This window comes from Candida parapsilosis, contig 005569 (genome assembly GCF_000182765.1).
Source record: "Candida parapsilosis strain CDC317 annotated contig 005569".
NCBI classification, from domain to species: Eukaryota; Fungi; Ascomycota; class Pichiomycetes; order Serinales; family Debaryomycetaceae; genus Lodderomyces; species Lodderomyces parapsilosis.
In genome coordinates, this window is record NW_023503278.1 from 1,009,357 (window position 1) to 1,023,672 (window position 14,316).

The window sequence follows — 14,316 nt, forward strand, 5'->3', positions numbered from 1 at the left end:
CTGAAGTGCATTCTGTGGAAGCTGATAAAGAGAAATGCCACAGCAAACGAAAAGTTTCTCACAAACAAAGCAAGCGTAGTATACGTTTGCATCATCGGTATATATCGCGTCTCTCATATTGCAGCCTTCTAGTTCGTGCAATTTGCCAAAATGGAATAGAAAACCCATTTGTCATCTCTTAATAATAATTGAGAAAAAAATGAAAAAAAAATTTCACTCATCGCTTGTTTCTTCTTCTTTTCTCTTTTGGCAAAGTCTGCCCCTTTCATACAGCTATATCGATTTCGTTACTGATATATCCTCATTACAATGACCTACGAAGCATCAAAAGCCACCTCCTACTTGAAAGAGTATCCAAAAAAGGATGGGTTATCAATCAAGGAGTTGATTGATTCAACCAATTTTGGTGGTTTAACTTATAATGACTTTTTAATCTTGCCTGGTTTGATTAACTTCCCAAGCTCCAACGTAAGCTTGGAAAGCAAGTTGACCAAGAAGATCACTTTAAAGACTCCATTCGTTTCAAGTCCCATGGATACTGTTACTGAGGAGAATATGGCTATTCATATGGCTTTGTTGGGTGGTATTGGTATTCTTCATCACAACTGTACCGCCGAAGAGCAAGCTGAGATGGTCAGAAAGGTTAAAAAGTATGAAAATGGGTTTATTAATGACCCAGTCGTTATTTCGCCAGATGTCACTGTTGGGGACGTCAAGAAAATGAAGCAAGTCATGGGATTCACCTCATTCCCAGTTACTGGTATGTATTTTTTTTTCCTCAACTTTTGTCATAACCTATTTACCCTGATGATCAACTATAAAAATTTAATAACTTTCGTTCTACCGAGTCACATCAAACGATGTTGGGGAGAAATTTATATTCAACTGACTAGTATACATATGACACTTAACAGGGAACCCAGTTACTAACAAATTTCAATCTAGAAAATGGTAAAATTGGAGGAAAATTGATGGGTATCATCACTTCTCGTGATGTTCAATTTCACGAAAACAACGACGATCCTGTCTCAAAGGTTATGACCACTGAATTAGTCACTGGAAAACAAGGTATTTCATTAACCGAAGGTAATGAAATTTTGAGGAAGTCCAAGAAGGGTAAATTACCAATTGTTGACTCAAATGGTAATTTGGTGTCATTGATTTCTTTGACAGATTTGCAAAAGAATCACGACTTCCCCAATGCCTCAAAATCTTTCCACTCGAAGCAGTTATTGTGTGGTGCCGCCATTGGAACCATGGAAGCAGACAAGGAAAGATTGGACAAGTTGGTTGAAGCTGGCTTGGATGTTGTTGTCATTGATTCTTCTAATGGTTCGTCGACTTTCCAAATTAATATGCTTAAATGGATCAAACAGAAGTACCCTGAACTTCAAGTTATTGCTGGTAATGTTGTCACTAGAGAGCAAGCTGCTTTGTTAATTGAAGCTGGCGCTGATGCTTTGAGAATCGGTATGGGTTCAGGCTCTATTTGTATCACTCAAGAAGTTATGGCGTGTGGTAGACCACAGGGTACTGCTGTTTATGGGGTCACTGAATTTGCCAACAAGTTTGGTGTTCCATGTATTGCCGATGGTGGTATTGGAAATATTGGTCATATTTCCAAAGCTTTGGCTTTGGGTGCTTCATGTGTTATGATGGGTGGTTTGTTGGCTGGTACTGCAGAAACTCCTGGTGACTACTTTTACAGAGATGGTCAAAGATTGAAAGCCTATAGAGGTATGGGATCGATTGATGCTATGCAACAAACCAGCACCAATGCCAATGCATCAACATCAAGATATTTTTCAGAGACTGATAAAGTTTTTGTTGCTCAGGGTGTTAGTGGATCAGTTATTGATAAGGGTTCCATAACCAAATTTGTTCCATACTTGTACAATGGGTTACAACACTCTTTACAAGATATCGGTATCCAATCAATCAGTGAATTGAGAGAAAAGGTTGATAGTGGTTCAGTTAGATTCGAATTTAGAACTGCTTCTGCACAATTCGAAGGTGGTGTTCATGGTTTACATTCTTATGAGAAGACTTTGCACAACTAGAGAGTTGTGGGTAATCTATAGTAGAAAAGTAAATAAACATGTACACGTACACATTGTATATATATTGTGTCGACTTAGCAGGAAAGCGTAGATGCGGCGACCAAATTTTGTATGTTTGTGTTTGTATTTCAATCGTCACAAGACCAAATATGACGTCAATAAGAGAACAAACAAACAACAGCCATCAAAAGGATTTTCCAAATGAGCCAACAAAAAATTTACACCATTTAAAAACAGTCACCCATAAGACAGACGTTATTTCTTGTTTAAAATCTTGATGTCCACTACTTTAGATGAAGACCTTACCAACAGCAGATTGGTTAGATACAACGATATCCAACCGGATGTGATGAAGTACTTGTACAATGTGATATCACCGCATTATCCCAACTTGTTTGCCAAATACTCAACAAAAACTCATTCTTTTGACGCTTTGAATATCATAGATCTACTACATGATGGCGAAGTACTATGCCGCTTGGGCCAGCTAGTTAAATTACCTTTAGGTACAAAGAACCCCACCACAAAATTCAAGTCATCGCAAATGGCATTCATTCAAATGGAGAACATTTCTTGGTTTCTACAACTTTGCGAGATGTTGAACTTGCCTCATGATGAGATTTTCCAAACTGTTGATTTGTATGAGGGGAAGGATCCGTATCAAGTTTGCGTCACGTTGATGTCATTTTCTCGTATAGTGAATGGCTTGGACCCCAATGTATTTGGAGAAGTTATAGGGCCAAAGAAGGTCAAAGTTAAGCCTGTTGTGCCGAATAAACCAAGAAGTTTAAAGGACTGATTCAGAGGATTTTGGTTGCGTTGGGAGGGTAAGATATACAGGAATCGCTGACATTGTAAATGGGGTCGTTTTCAACAGATGGGACGTTGGTGATGATTTAGGCCATAGGTGCAACAGTTGTATCAAAAACATCTTAGAATAACTTGGCAAGATTTATATATTGGAATCACTTTTCTTTGTTGTATCAATTGTATCAAAGAGTGAAAAACATTTCGGGGAATCACAATCAGCAGAAACGCCGTGCTCAGTACACGATAAGGTCGGACTCCTTTGAGATATGCTCATCGATGTCTATTTTAAGATATGATCAATATCGTGGTATTACAGGAAGCTTTATAGCTCCCATGTATATCTCGTATCTACATATGCACCGCTTATATGCAGGATTAATTCGTATTATGCTTTTTTCTTTCTGAGCTCATCTCTCTCTTTACTACAATTTTTTTTTTTTTATTTCTTTCAATGACTTCAAGAAGAAGTGACTATATCACATAATATACAACAAGAGATAATCATAGAGATACAATCTAAAAGGAAGGTAAACACAAGGAGGTTCACAACTACAAATTGAAGGACAGTTGATAACATTTTGCATTTTTTTTTCAGTCGCAATAAACAAAACTATTTATTTTCTAGCATTAATCCCTATAAACTCACCATGTCTGACGAAGTAATTTGGCAAGTGATTAATCACCAATTCTGTGCATTTAAACTTAAAACAGAGAAACAGAATTTTTGTCGAAATGAATACAACGTTAGTGGATTATGTTCGAGACAATCATGTCCCTTGGCCAATGCTCGATATGCCACTGTGAAAAACGTAGGGGGGAAATTATATCTATATATGAAAACAGCTGAAAGAGCTCATATGCCCAATAGATGGTGGGAGCGAATCAAGCTTTCCAAGAATTACAATAAGGCATTAGCGCAAATTGACCACCATTTGCAATATTGGCAAAAATTTTTACAACACAAGTGTAAGCAAAGATTAACAAGATTAACACAAGTGGCAATTACAGAAAGACGATTGGCATTGAATGAAGAAGAGAGACATTTGGTTGGTGTGAAACCCAAGTTGAAGAGAAGAGAACAAAATCGAGAGAGGAAAGCATTAGCTGCAGCCAAGATTGAAAAAGCTATTGAAAAGGAATTATTAGAGAGATTAAAGAGTGGTGCATATGGAGATAAACCATTGAATGTTGATGAAAATATTTGGAGAAAAGTATTGGGTAAAGTTGATGAAGTTGAACAAGAGGAAGAGTTTGACGACGATGAAGATGAAGAAATTGAACTTGAAAGCGAAGAGGAGGAAGACGAGGATGATATGGGAGAAGTCGAGTATGTTGAAGATTCAGGTGATGATGATTTGGTTGATATGGAAGATTTAGAGAAATGGTTGGATGATTCTTCTGATAATGCAAGTGCAAGTGAAAGTGAAGAAGAGAGTGAGGATGAAGAGGGGGATGAAGAAGCAGACGAAGAGGAAGCTAAAGAAGGAAGTTCGAAAAAGAGAAAGGCAGATGATACAAAGTCTAAGCAAAAGAAGAAGAGAAGACCTAGAGTTGAAATTGAGTATGAGGAAGAGGAACCAATACAAACTAATATAGCCGTATAACGAGAACAAAATACATTCATTTCTGGAAAAATGAGTGAGAAAATATTGTAGATTGTACATATGCGCAATGTGATTACTGTAGCTTTCTCAGCACGTGGAGAGTGGGGTGGGTGGTGGGAACTCGTTGTCTTATTTTGCTTATGACCAGTGCTTTGTGTGCTTTGGCACGTACGTTGTCACACAAATTTAACATTTTCAATGGATCTATCAGTCGAGACAACAGGTTACAGCAATTGTAGCTGCGTTTGAATCCCGGTTCTATATTCGTTAAAGGCTATCAATTTGATTTGCCATACAGTTGCCTTAACCATATCATGATGGACACGCTCAGAATGACAATACAGATTGTTTCGTTTGTTTCGCTCTGTGTAAAAAATGTATCAACCTTGAAAGCTTGCCCAACTATAAATAGATTTACGACCAATTTGTAGCCATCTTATTGTGTTCGAGCAGTGGAAAATAATTCCTCGCCATGTCCAACTATTCACAAAACCGTTTGCAGCAACGGCGTAGAACTTGGAAAAGAAACTTCGCCTAAGGCTCAGTTCGAAAGATTAGTCTCCAAGCTTATCGGCGGTCTTGTGTTGTTATTGATGCGCTTACATCTTGCTGACTAAGCGCCTATTGGAGATTATTTGCTGCTTTTAGTGCCATGTCAACTAGAAATTAGGGTTTCGGAGTTAAGCAATTTTTGCTGAGATCAATTTACCCAAGATGTATGTGTATATGCAAAAAAAATCAGCCTCTCCTTTGCATTGTGGCTGAATGAAGACCGTAAGCTATTGATTACTCCTATGGTTTGTACAATCAGTGCTAGCTGGAGACAAGAATAGGGGCTATGCTTGGAGCCGCATTATTTTCTTTAGTTTGTGGTCTATCTACTATCAGGGTGCCTCAATTTCCTGATAATTCTTGGCCATCATTGTTATTCTCTAGGGTGAATTGTAGTCGTATTACTGGACGAGCGATCTCCTGTGCTGGATTTATCTTATACTCGATATTTTGGTTTCCAAATTTAGACCTTTTTCATGTGAATAAACGCCTAATGCCGAATACGTACGGAGAAACTGAAAAAACAGAGGGTATCATTGGTGTAATGGTCACCAGCTTTGAAAGGGTGGGGTTGGGAAGTATCAATGTAAGCTGAATGCAATCACAGCCTCCAATTTGAGTCGATTTACTCAAATAGGTGGCCCATGTACTAAAAAAAAACCAATACAGCTCTTCTAACACTTTGCGGCTACTCTTTGAGACGGAAGTAACAAATGAGCGGAACCGAAAAATAAATGTTACACAAAATCTTAACCATCAAAATAGCTCAAGTTTTTTATTATTTTTTTTCCGTTTATTGACTAACTGTTATTGATATACGCCCTTTTCTACACATCTATTCACCTTTTCTTTTAGGGAGACTACTAGAACGGATGGTGATTTAGAATATATAAATATAACTAGAGGTCACCAAAGAAAAGGAAAAACAGGAGGCATTTTCAGCTGATTTCAATTCAAATACATCCCAAAAGCGATTATATCTAAGAAAATAAACTTTTAACTCATTTTGTTATTTTAGCAATTAATATTACTAGTAGTATGGACCAGTTGGCTTCAATCACTGCTTGGACTCCAAGTTCAACCAACACTCCAACAACTACTAGTTTGAAAAGTGTCGCAACCACAGCACAGTCGGCTTTAGAACTGAGTTTGTCAGCAGCATTACGTGATTTTAGTAGTTATGGAACCAAAATCAACAATGAACAATACGTGAGTGCATCCAGAGCTATTCGTGGAGCACAAGCTTCGTTATCAATCATTTCAGCTGAACATGTGTTAGCAACAGCCACTGCCGACAATATTAAAGCACAAGCTACTGAATTGATTTGGAATCTGACGCAAAACTTGGATGACTTGTGGTGGGATGAAAATGTTTATGATATTCGTCGTCTTACTCGTCCGGGAAACATTATCTTTTTGGTGGTTTTTGCCATCTCCTTCTTGTGGTATATTGTCATATTAGCCAAGTCAAGATACTGGTGGTTCAATGTCGCCTTCTTTTGTGGTGCAGCTTTGGAATTTTTGGGGTTCCTTGGCAGAGTTTTGTCTTTTAACGACATGACATATTTTCCTTACTATTTGTTGCAGTTGATTGTTTTGACTATAGCGCCAGCTTTCATCATGGGTGGAATATATTTCTTGCTAGGGCAATTGGTTATAATCCATGGCCGTCAATTTTCTGTGTTAAAGCCACTATGGTATGCCTATATATTCATTGCTTGTGATATCACATCATTGGTTATTCAAGCTATTGGTGGTGGAATTGCTAGTGTGCGAGCTGAAAATTATGAAAATGCTGATCCTGGTACATACACCATGATTGCTGGTATTGCTTTCCAGGTATTTTCCATGTCAATTTACATCATCTTTTGGACAATTTTTCTTTGGAAAATTTATTTCCCGAAAACTGACAAGTATCCTTCTCAATTGGCGTCAGAAAAGAGTGATCTTGTTGATCCACAACAAGTATTAAAACCAAGTGTGAAAAACTTTTTCAAGTTGCTCATCAACTCAAAGAAAACCGCAGAATACAAAAGGAATATTTTGGAGCCATATTACAACCCCAAGTATGCTGACATTAGGCTGAGAAAGATGTACGATTACTTTCCCTTGGCAGTTTCTTTAGCCATTATTGCCGTTTTTGTTCGTTGTATTTACAGAGTGGTTGAATTGGCACAAGGGTTCAGTGGTTACTTGATTACTCATGAAGTTTACATTATGTGTTTGGATGCTCTCATGTTGTTTATTGCTTTGTACATGTTTATTCCTTTCCACCCACACATTGTTTTCGGTGCTAGTAATATCATTAGGTTGGGCGATATTAAGGGAAACACTGATGAGAAAATAGAAGAGGAAGTATTATACCCTGTAGATGACGGGTATGACAGCAATGCCACGAGAAAGGGCACTGCTGTTGGAAGCCCATATGGGGAAACACAAGATCTCGAGAAGCATGGTAGTGAAACGTCTTACAAGGCTGATCTTGGGGATGCAAATCATCAAGCCTCTTATCCAATAGAGAGTGATTACACACCACAAGGCATTCATTCTGCTAACAACAGTCATATACCACGTGATTCATACCCATTAGAAAGCAGAGAGGAGTATCATGATGCCTATGGTACAAGACATAGGTAAATCTTTGGGCAGTGTGGTATTGATTGATAATTGCAAAATCGCATTTATTCTCTTTATAGACTAGGATCTGAATATACTCAGGGTATAGAATGGGTAACTGATTACAAAGTTGTAACTAAAAGTTTAACTTTAATTTTCAAATATAATTGTTGGTGTGTGCGTAGCAAAACACCAATGTCGACCAGCTATTCCATGACATTACGATCCTGCATAGTCCTCCTATGTGCTGGCGTTTGAACCAAATTCACTGAACTCAAATGAGTTGTTTTTACAAACTTGAAAGTGATTTTTAATCGTCTTAGCTACCAACACCTTTATGACGCTATTCATGGATTCATAAAAGAAGGAAGGGTGAAGCTATATCAATGGTTTTTAGTGAAAAGAATAGAATCATTCAGTTCGACTTCACTTTTTTTGCAATTTTTGGGGAACATTGCTGTGCCTCCTCGCCGCTGTTATCGTGCGATTCTGTTTGGCACTATTGTGCAGTAATTATGCTGATTTCAGTGTTTTCTTGGCGTTCTCATATTTGTATTTTTCTTTACGACTCTAACCACTGATGGTGGGGCAGCGCAAACTACATAAACTTATTCTATGTGATGCAATAATCCTTGAAAGAATCATAAAGTGCTCATATCATTTTGAGCTCCCAAACCTTTCCCGCGCAACATGTGTGGTCTATATATGCTAGCATAAAACATCTGAATCGTGTACCCCAAGTGGTTGAAAGATACGAAGATTACACAGAATCAACAATCCAATTCAATACAATAGGAGCAAAAGTGTGAGAAATCGAAAGCTACATCACATCGCAGCACAGCCTTTGGACACATCGTTTGTAACACAAACCGACTTTTTTGTTTTGTTCTTTGCATTTTTTCATTATTTTTTTTTCTTCGCCTAAAAATAAAATAAGTCCGATATTCCATATACATAAAACAAACAATAAAGGGAGATCGAATAATTCATTTTCAAACTGAATCTCTTTACTCAAGAAAGCAATCCACTTACGATTTCTCACCCAGATGGACCAGTCACCCTCAATAGCAGCATGGACTCCTACAACTACTGCCACATCAACTTCGTTGAAAAGTGTAGCCACTTCAGCGCACTCAGCACTTGAGCTGAGCTTGTCAAAAGCCCTTCATTCACTAACGGGCCACACAACAACAATGGAAAGAAACGACTATATACATGCCTCAAGAGCAGCTCGTGGTGCGCAGGCCTCTTTGTCGATCATTTCTGGCGAAAACATACTAGCGACCGCAACAGCAGAAAGTATCAAAGCACAAGCAACAGAGATGATTTGGAATCTGACGCAAAATTTAGAGGACTTAGCGTGGGAGGAAAACATGTATGGTATACGTCGTTTGACACGTCCGGGAAACATATTCTTTTTAGCTGCATTTTCGATAACATTCCTATGGTATACCCTAATATTTATAAAATCGAGATACTGGTGGTTCAACATTGCATTCTTTTGTGGAGCGTTATTGGAGTTTTTGGGGTTCCTTGGTAGGGTTTTGTCTTTCAATGACATGAGCTCTTTCCTGTACTATGTAATGCAAATGGTGACATTGACTATTGCACCTGCATTTACCATGGGTGGAATATATTTCTTATTGGGTCAATTGGTTATTATTCACGGTCGTCAGTTTTCATTTTTGAAGCCGTTATGGTATGCTTACATATTCATTGCTTGTGATATTTTGTCATTATTTATCCAAGCTGCAGGAGGTGGGGTTGCTAGTGCCGCTACCCTGGGTAACACCAGTCCCGACCCAGGCACCAACACTATGATTGCTGGTATTGCATTTCAGGCTTTTGCAATGTCTATTTATGTTTCACTATGGTTCGTGTTTATATGGAAAATATATTTTCCTAAAAAGGACACTCATGCACGCTATGCTATAGAAAAGGACAATCAACAACAAATGCTAAAGCCAGGATTGAAAAATTTCCTCAAACTATTCTTCAATACAAAAGCCTCTGCTGAGTACAAAAGAACTGTGTTGGAACCCTTTTACAATCCAAAATACAGTGATATTAGACAAAGACCGTTATACAATTACTTCCCCTTGGCAGTCACATGTGCCATAATTGCAATTTTCATTCGTTGCATTTACAGAGTTGTCGAATTGGCGCAAGGTTTTAGAGGATACTTGATTACACACGAGGTGTACATTATGTGCTTGGATGCTGCTATGTTGGTCATTGCGTTGTATGTGTTTATCCCTTTCCACCCATATATCGTATTTGGATCAAGTAATATCATTAGATTAGGTGATATCAAGGGGAATGCTGATGAAAAGTTGGAAGAAGATGAGACAGGATTGACCAAAATGGATAACAATACTTCAAAAAGCGAGAGTATTGAGCCAGTATTGATGGACAGTATTGAAAAATGAGGAAAGGGCTATACGGTGGCATCGACTTGATTGGCAGATTCACAAGAGTCATGAAGCATTTTTCAGAAAAGAACAAATAGCTCTCCTAGGGACGACAATATATATATGTTAAACATTCAACTTATTATGACCCGTCAATATAACTTTCTCGTGGTTATGGAGAGGAGTATGCTTTCATTAATGGGCCCACGATGACTGATCCTACTTGTAACAATTTTCTCAATCAAACATATGGTATCTGTTGACTACAATTTTTTGGTTGCAAATGGGTTTTATTTCTCTCTCGTAAAATGTGTTTTACGCCATTCAATCACTACTTGTTGCCACTTTTTTTGTAATTAAAACCTGCACGAGTCAATCGAAGCTTCAAACTCATTTGCTAATTAATAAAACACATAACACTTCATCACCATAGCTTCCATCTTGCTACATGAACAGATCTGCTAACTCGTTATTTTCAAATCCAAATGGCACACAAGTTAATAGTTATTTGCCGCCTCCTGATGCTTTGTCCGAACTGACCTTGTTGTCCGAACTACCTTACTACCCGTTTAATGAAGCTGATCCGATATTTCAGTTCACATGTGATGAGTTGATTGGTGATAGATTTCCCATATCAAAGTACCCTTTTGACGGATTCATCAACTTTCACTCATTGAAAATTTGCAGCTCAAATGCAAAGCAAATGTCAAAATACTTACAGCTAGCTATGGGGTTCAAAGAAGTAGCTTACAGGGGTTTAGAGAATGATTCAAGATTGGTTGCATCTCACGTTGTTCAGAATGGTTCTATCTTTTTGGAGATTGTAAACACCTTGGAAACAATAAAGGATGATAATGTGTTACGATTCCCCTATTTTGAAAAGGATCTTTCCCTTTTCCAAAAGTTTGATCACGACATGAGTAGTTATTTGGAAGAGTTTAAAATTACTACTGAGGATTTGGTGTTTGATTATGTTAACAACAGGATAGAGAGTTTGAGTACAAACCCATTAAAGTCGTTAAGGTTTGGTCGGCACATGTACAATACTATCATAAAGAGTGGAGGTTACAAAGCAGTCTCTCGGGAGATTGAAAAGATTATTGTTGATGCCATCAATGACTCGGAATTGATTTACAATGACATAATGGAGTGCACATTGATACAGAAGTTTTTGAAGAACCACGCTGAGGGAGTAATGGACATAGCATTCAATGTAAAAAGTGCGGATGCTATTTTCCAGAAAGCGATACAGGCAGGTGCTGGAATCATCCGATTACCACGCATACTTTCGGATGAAAATGGATCAGTTAAGTTGGCCACAGTTACAGTTCCCAACACTGACATACAGCACACCTTGATTGAGAATATAGACTATACGGGAACTTTCTTACCGAGGTACTCTGAATCAATCATGGGACTTGCTCAAGGTTACCAAGAGCAATTGGATGCGTTACCTGCTGTTCACTTCACTACAATTGATCATTGTGTAGAGAACTATTCGTGGAATCAGATGATTTCCCAAGCCAAAATCTACGCCAATATGTTTGGGTTTCATAAATACTGGTCAGTTGATGAAATGGATGTTTCCACTGGGTTTACTGCTTTAAGATCCATTGCGATGAGTTCGAGTAATGGTCAGATAAAAATGCCCATTAATGAGCCAGTCAAGTCTAAATTCAAAGGTCAAATTGAAGAGTTTAATGATTTTTACGGTGGTCCTGGGGTTCAACACATTGCATTACGAACAAATAATATAGTTCAGACGGTGAAGGCGTTAATTCAAAGAGGAATCGAATTCAACCAAGCTAGTAATCAATACTACAGAAACTTGCAACAACGTTTGGCAAAGGATGATGTTGAATTGTACGAGGACATTGCTGAAATCATGTCTCTCAATATACTAATCGATTACGATCCAACAACCAGAAACAAACGCACAAAGAAATGTCACTATATTTTGCAAATATTCTCTCAACCATTGCATGACCGACCAACCTTGTTTATTGAAGTAATTCAGCGTCACCATCATAACGGATTTGGGAAGGGTACGTTCAAGGGGTTATTTGAAACCATCGAACTGCAGCAAAGACTTCGTGGCACTTTTGTCGAGGTAGAGTAAAGTAGCTAGAGAGAATAAATGAAAAGAAATGCAAAACAATAGCAATGTGGAAGAGGCTTTACGCCGCTCCACAAAGACTCACAATTCCTCTAACGAGATGTTAGAAGTCGTCGACGAAAAGTATAAATATTGACAGAACCGTACTCTTTTCCAATTTTCGCTTTGCCAATTTTTCTTTCCCCTTGCAGCAAACATAAAAATGGATTCATTTATTAAAAAAGGACAAGATTTCGTCAAGTCAGGTAAAGTCACACAAGAAGACGGCAAGGACGCTTACCAAGACTTTTCAAAAGGTGGCAATTTCCAAGACAATGCCAAAAAGGCATACTCTGACTATCAAGAGAACCACAAGGATGACAAAAAGTCCGAGTCAAAAGAAGCTAGTAAGTAATGGATTAGTAGTTTAATGAAATGCACTTCAGTTGATAATATCAGAGTAGACTCCTTGACTCCCTTCAGTGGAAGTTTGTTGCGGAACCTCGAGCAGTACCGTGCAAAGACTCTTCACGTTTCACTCTTTGGTGCAAGCTCTGTTCCTGCATGTAAACTTCTAAGGTTCCAGAATAATCATAGCAACCCACCATTTTAAACCCAGCCGTTCCTCAATTTGCATCAATCCTGCCATTCCCCACACTCAATCCACCAATATGTCAATCTTTGTCAGTGGAGCTACGGGGTTTATTGCCCAAAATATTGTCAAGCAATTGCTACAAGCCAACTACAAGGTAATTGGATCCGTTAGAAGCACTGAAAAGGGTGAGACATTGAGTAACAACATTAAAGGATCCCAGTTACCGGTGGGGAACTTCAAGTACGAAGTGGTGAAGGACATTGCAGCGGATGGAGCGTTTGACAATGCATTGGATTTACACCCAGAGGTTGAAGTGTTTATCCACACCGCCTCCCCAGTCAAATTTGATGTTGAAGATATAAAGAGGGACCTCCTTGACCCAGCGATTTATGGAACAACCAATGCACTTAAAGCAATACAAAAGCATGGGAAAAATATAAGAAAGGTTGTTGTCACTTCATCTTTAGCTGCTGTCGCTGGAAGTAGAACCGTTCTCAAAGAGGGAGAGCTGGTTACAGAGCAAAATTGGAATCCGGTCACTTGGGAAGAGTCCTTGCACGAAGTCAGCGATGGATATGCAGGCTCCAAGAAGTTTGCCGAGGAAACCGTGTGGAAATTTGTCAAAGATGAGAGCCCAAAGTTCACAGTGACAACTATTTTGCCAGGCGTTGTTTTTGGACCACAAGCGTTCCCTGATTTTGATAGAGATGGCCTTAACTATTCTTCACAGGTGATCAATGAGTTGTTAAAGTTGAAACCAAGCGATAAGATTCCTCAAGAAGCGGGTTTATTTGTTGATGTCAGAGATTGCGCCAAAGCTCATATCGTGGCCTTCGTTAAAGAAGATGCAGCAAACAAAAGATTATTTGCTGTTGCTGGAAGGTACAACAACCAAGAGGTGGTTGATATCATCAGGTCTAATTTTGATGAATTGGATCAGATTTTGCCAAAAGGTAATCCCGAAGATGCAAAGAAGTATTCGCCAAGACTGAATAGGTACGATCAAAGTGTTACCAGAAGTGTATTGGATTACAAGTTTATTGGATTGGAAAAGTCGGTCGTTGATACAGTAGCTCAACTCTTAGATTAGTGTACGAATATAGTAGATAGCAAATAGAAAAAGTAGCCTGTTCTTTGGTTACAAAACTCTGTCACGTTAGATCATGAAATCGCGCCCAAACAAACTCATTCCCCCACCATTAGAGAAATAATATACAAAACTGTGGCTCACGATGAAAATCAGACGATTTATAAAGCACGCTTGACAAATTTTTCATTTCCATTCTTCTCTTACCCCCAGTCAACAACACAGCCATGTCATTCCAGGAAATACCGGTGCTTGATCTTCGTCAAGCGTTCAACCCTGAAACTAGGCCGCAATTTCTTTCTCACCAAAATTCTTGACTAAGCTCTGGACACATTGCCTTTAAAATAAACTTTAAGCTTTTTTTTTGACAGATTTAGGCGGTCGAAAACCTTAACTTTCAGGGGTAGACAATAACTATACAATGCATAAATTATCAAATTGTTGCATTACAACATATACAAAATTAAAGAACTCATACATAAACTT

At 38.4% G+C, this 14,316-nt stretch overlaps 8 protein-coding genes across 8 annotated transcripts; all 8 read left to right on the plus strand. All coding sequences in view use genetic code 12, as the record gives it.

The window, feature by feature from the left end:
- Positions 1 to 309: 309 nt before the first annotated feature.
- IMH3 (IMP dehydrogenase) lies at positions 310 to 2,060 on the plus strand (the record flags this gene model as incomplete). The annotated part of the gene is made up of 2 exons (XM_036812501.1): positions 310 to 760; positions 946 to 2,060. The coding sequence occupies 2 exons, from the start codon at positions 310 to 312 to the stop codon at positions 2,058 to 2,060; spliced, it is 1,566 nt and encodes a 521-aa protein (XP_036663602.1).
- A 277-nt stretch (positions 2,061 to 2,337) lies between these two features.
- SCP1 (Scp1p) lies at positions 2,338 to 2,859 on the plus strand (the record flags this gene model as incomplete). Its single annotated transcript, XM_036812502.1, has 1 exon — positions 2,338 to 2,859. The coding sequence occupies one exon, from the start codon at positions 2,338 to 2,340 to the stop codon at positions 2,857 to 2,859; it is 522 nt and encodes a 173-aa protein (XP_036663603.1).
- A 658-nt stretch (positions 2,860 to 3,517) lies between these two features.
- MAK16 (ribosome biosynthesis protein) lies at positions 3,518 to 4,474 on the plus strand (the record flags this gene model as incomplete). The annotated part of the gene is made up of 1 exon (XM_036812503.1): positions 3,518 to 4,474. One exon carries the CDS (start codon positions 3,518 to 3,520, stop codon positions 4,472 to 4,474), a length of 957 nt encoding a protein of 318 aa, XP_036663604.1.
- A 1,590-nt stretch (positions 4,475 to 6,064) lies between these two features.
- Positions 6,065 to 7,663, plus strand: CPAR2_104610 (RTA1 domain-containing protein; the record flags this gene model as incomplete). The annotated part of the gene is made up of 1 exon (XM_036812504.1): positions 6,065 to 7,663. The coding sequence occupies one exon, from the start codon at positions 6,065 to 6,067 to the stop codon at positions 7,661 to 7,663; it is 1,599 nt and encodes a 532-aa protein (XP_036663605.1).
- Positions 7,664 to 8,688: 1,025 nt separating this feature from the next.
- Positions 8,689 to 10,071, plus strand: CPAR2_104620 (RTA1 domain-containing protein; the record flags this gene model as incomplete). The annotated part of the gene is made up of 1 exon (XM_036812505.1): positions 8,689 to 10,071. One exon carries the CDS (start codon positions 8,689 to 8,691, stop codon positions 10,069 to 10,071), a length of 1,383 nt encoding a protein of 460 aa, XP_036663606.1.
- A 430-nt stretch (positions 10,072 to 10,501) lies between these two features.
- CPAR2_104630 (uncharacterized protein) lies at positions 10,502 to 12,172 on the plus strand (the record flags this gene model as incomplete). The annotated part of the gene is made up of 1 exon (XM_036812506.1): positions 10,502 to 12,172. One exon carries the CDS (start codon positions 10,502 to 10,504, stop codon positions 12,170 to 12,172), a length of 1,671 nt encoding a protein of 556 aa, XP_036663607.1.
- A 199-nt stretch (positions 12,173 to 12,371) lies between these two features.
- Positions 12,372 to 12,563, plus strand: CPAR2_104640 (uncharacterized protein; the record flags this gene model as incomplete). Its single annotated transcript, XM_036812507.1, has 1 exon — positions 12,372 to 12,563. The coding sequence occupies one exon, from the start codon at positions 12,372 to 12,374 to the stop codon at positions 12,561 to 12,563; it is 192 nt and encodes a 63-aa protein (XP_036663608.1).
- Positions 12,564 to 12,819: 256 nt separating this feature from the next.
- On the plus strand, positions 12,820 to 13,833 carry CPAR2_104650 (uncharacterized protein; the record flags this gene model as incomplete). The annotated part of the gene is made up of 1 exon (XM_036812508.1): positions 12,820 to 13,833. One exon carries the CDS (start codon positions 12,820 to 12,822, stop codon positions 13,831 to 13,833), a length of 1,014 nt encoding a protein of 337 aa, XP_036663609.1.
- Between the last annotated feature and the right edge of the window lie 483 nt (positions 13,834 to 14,316).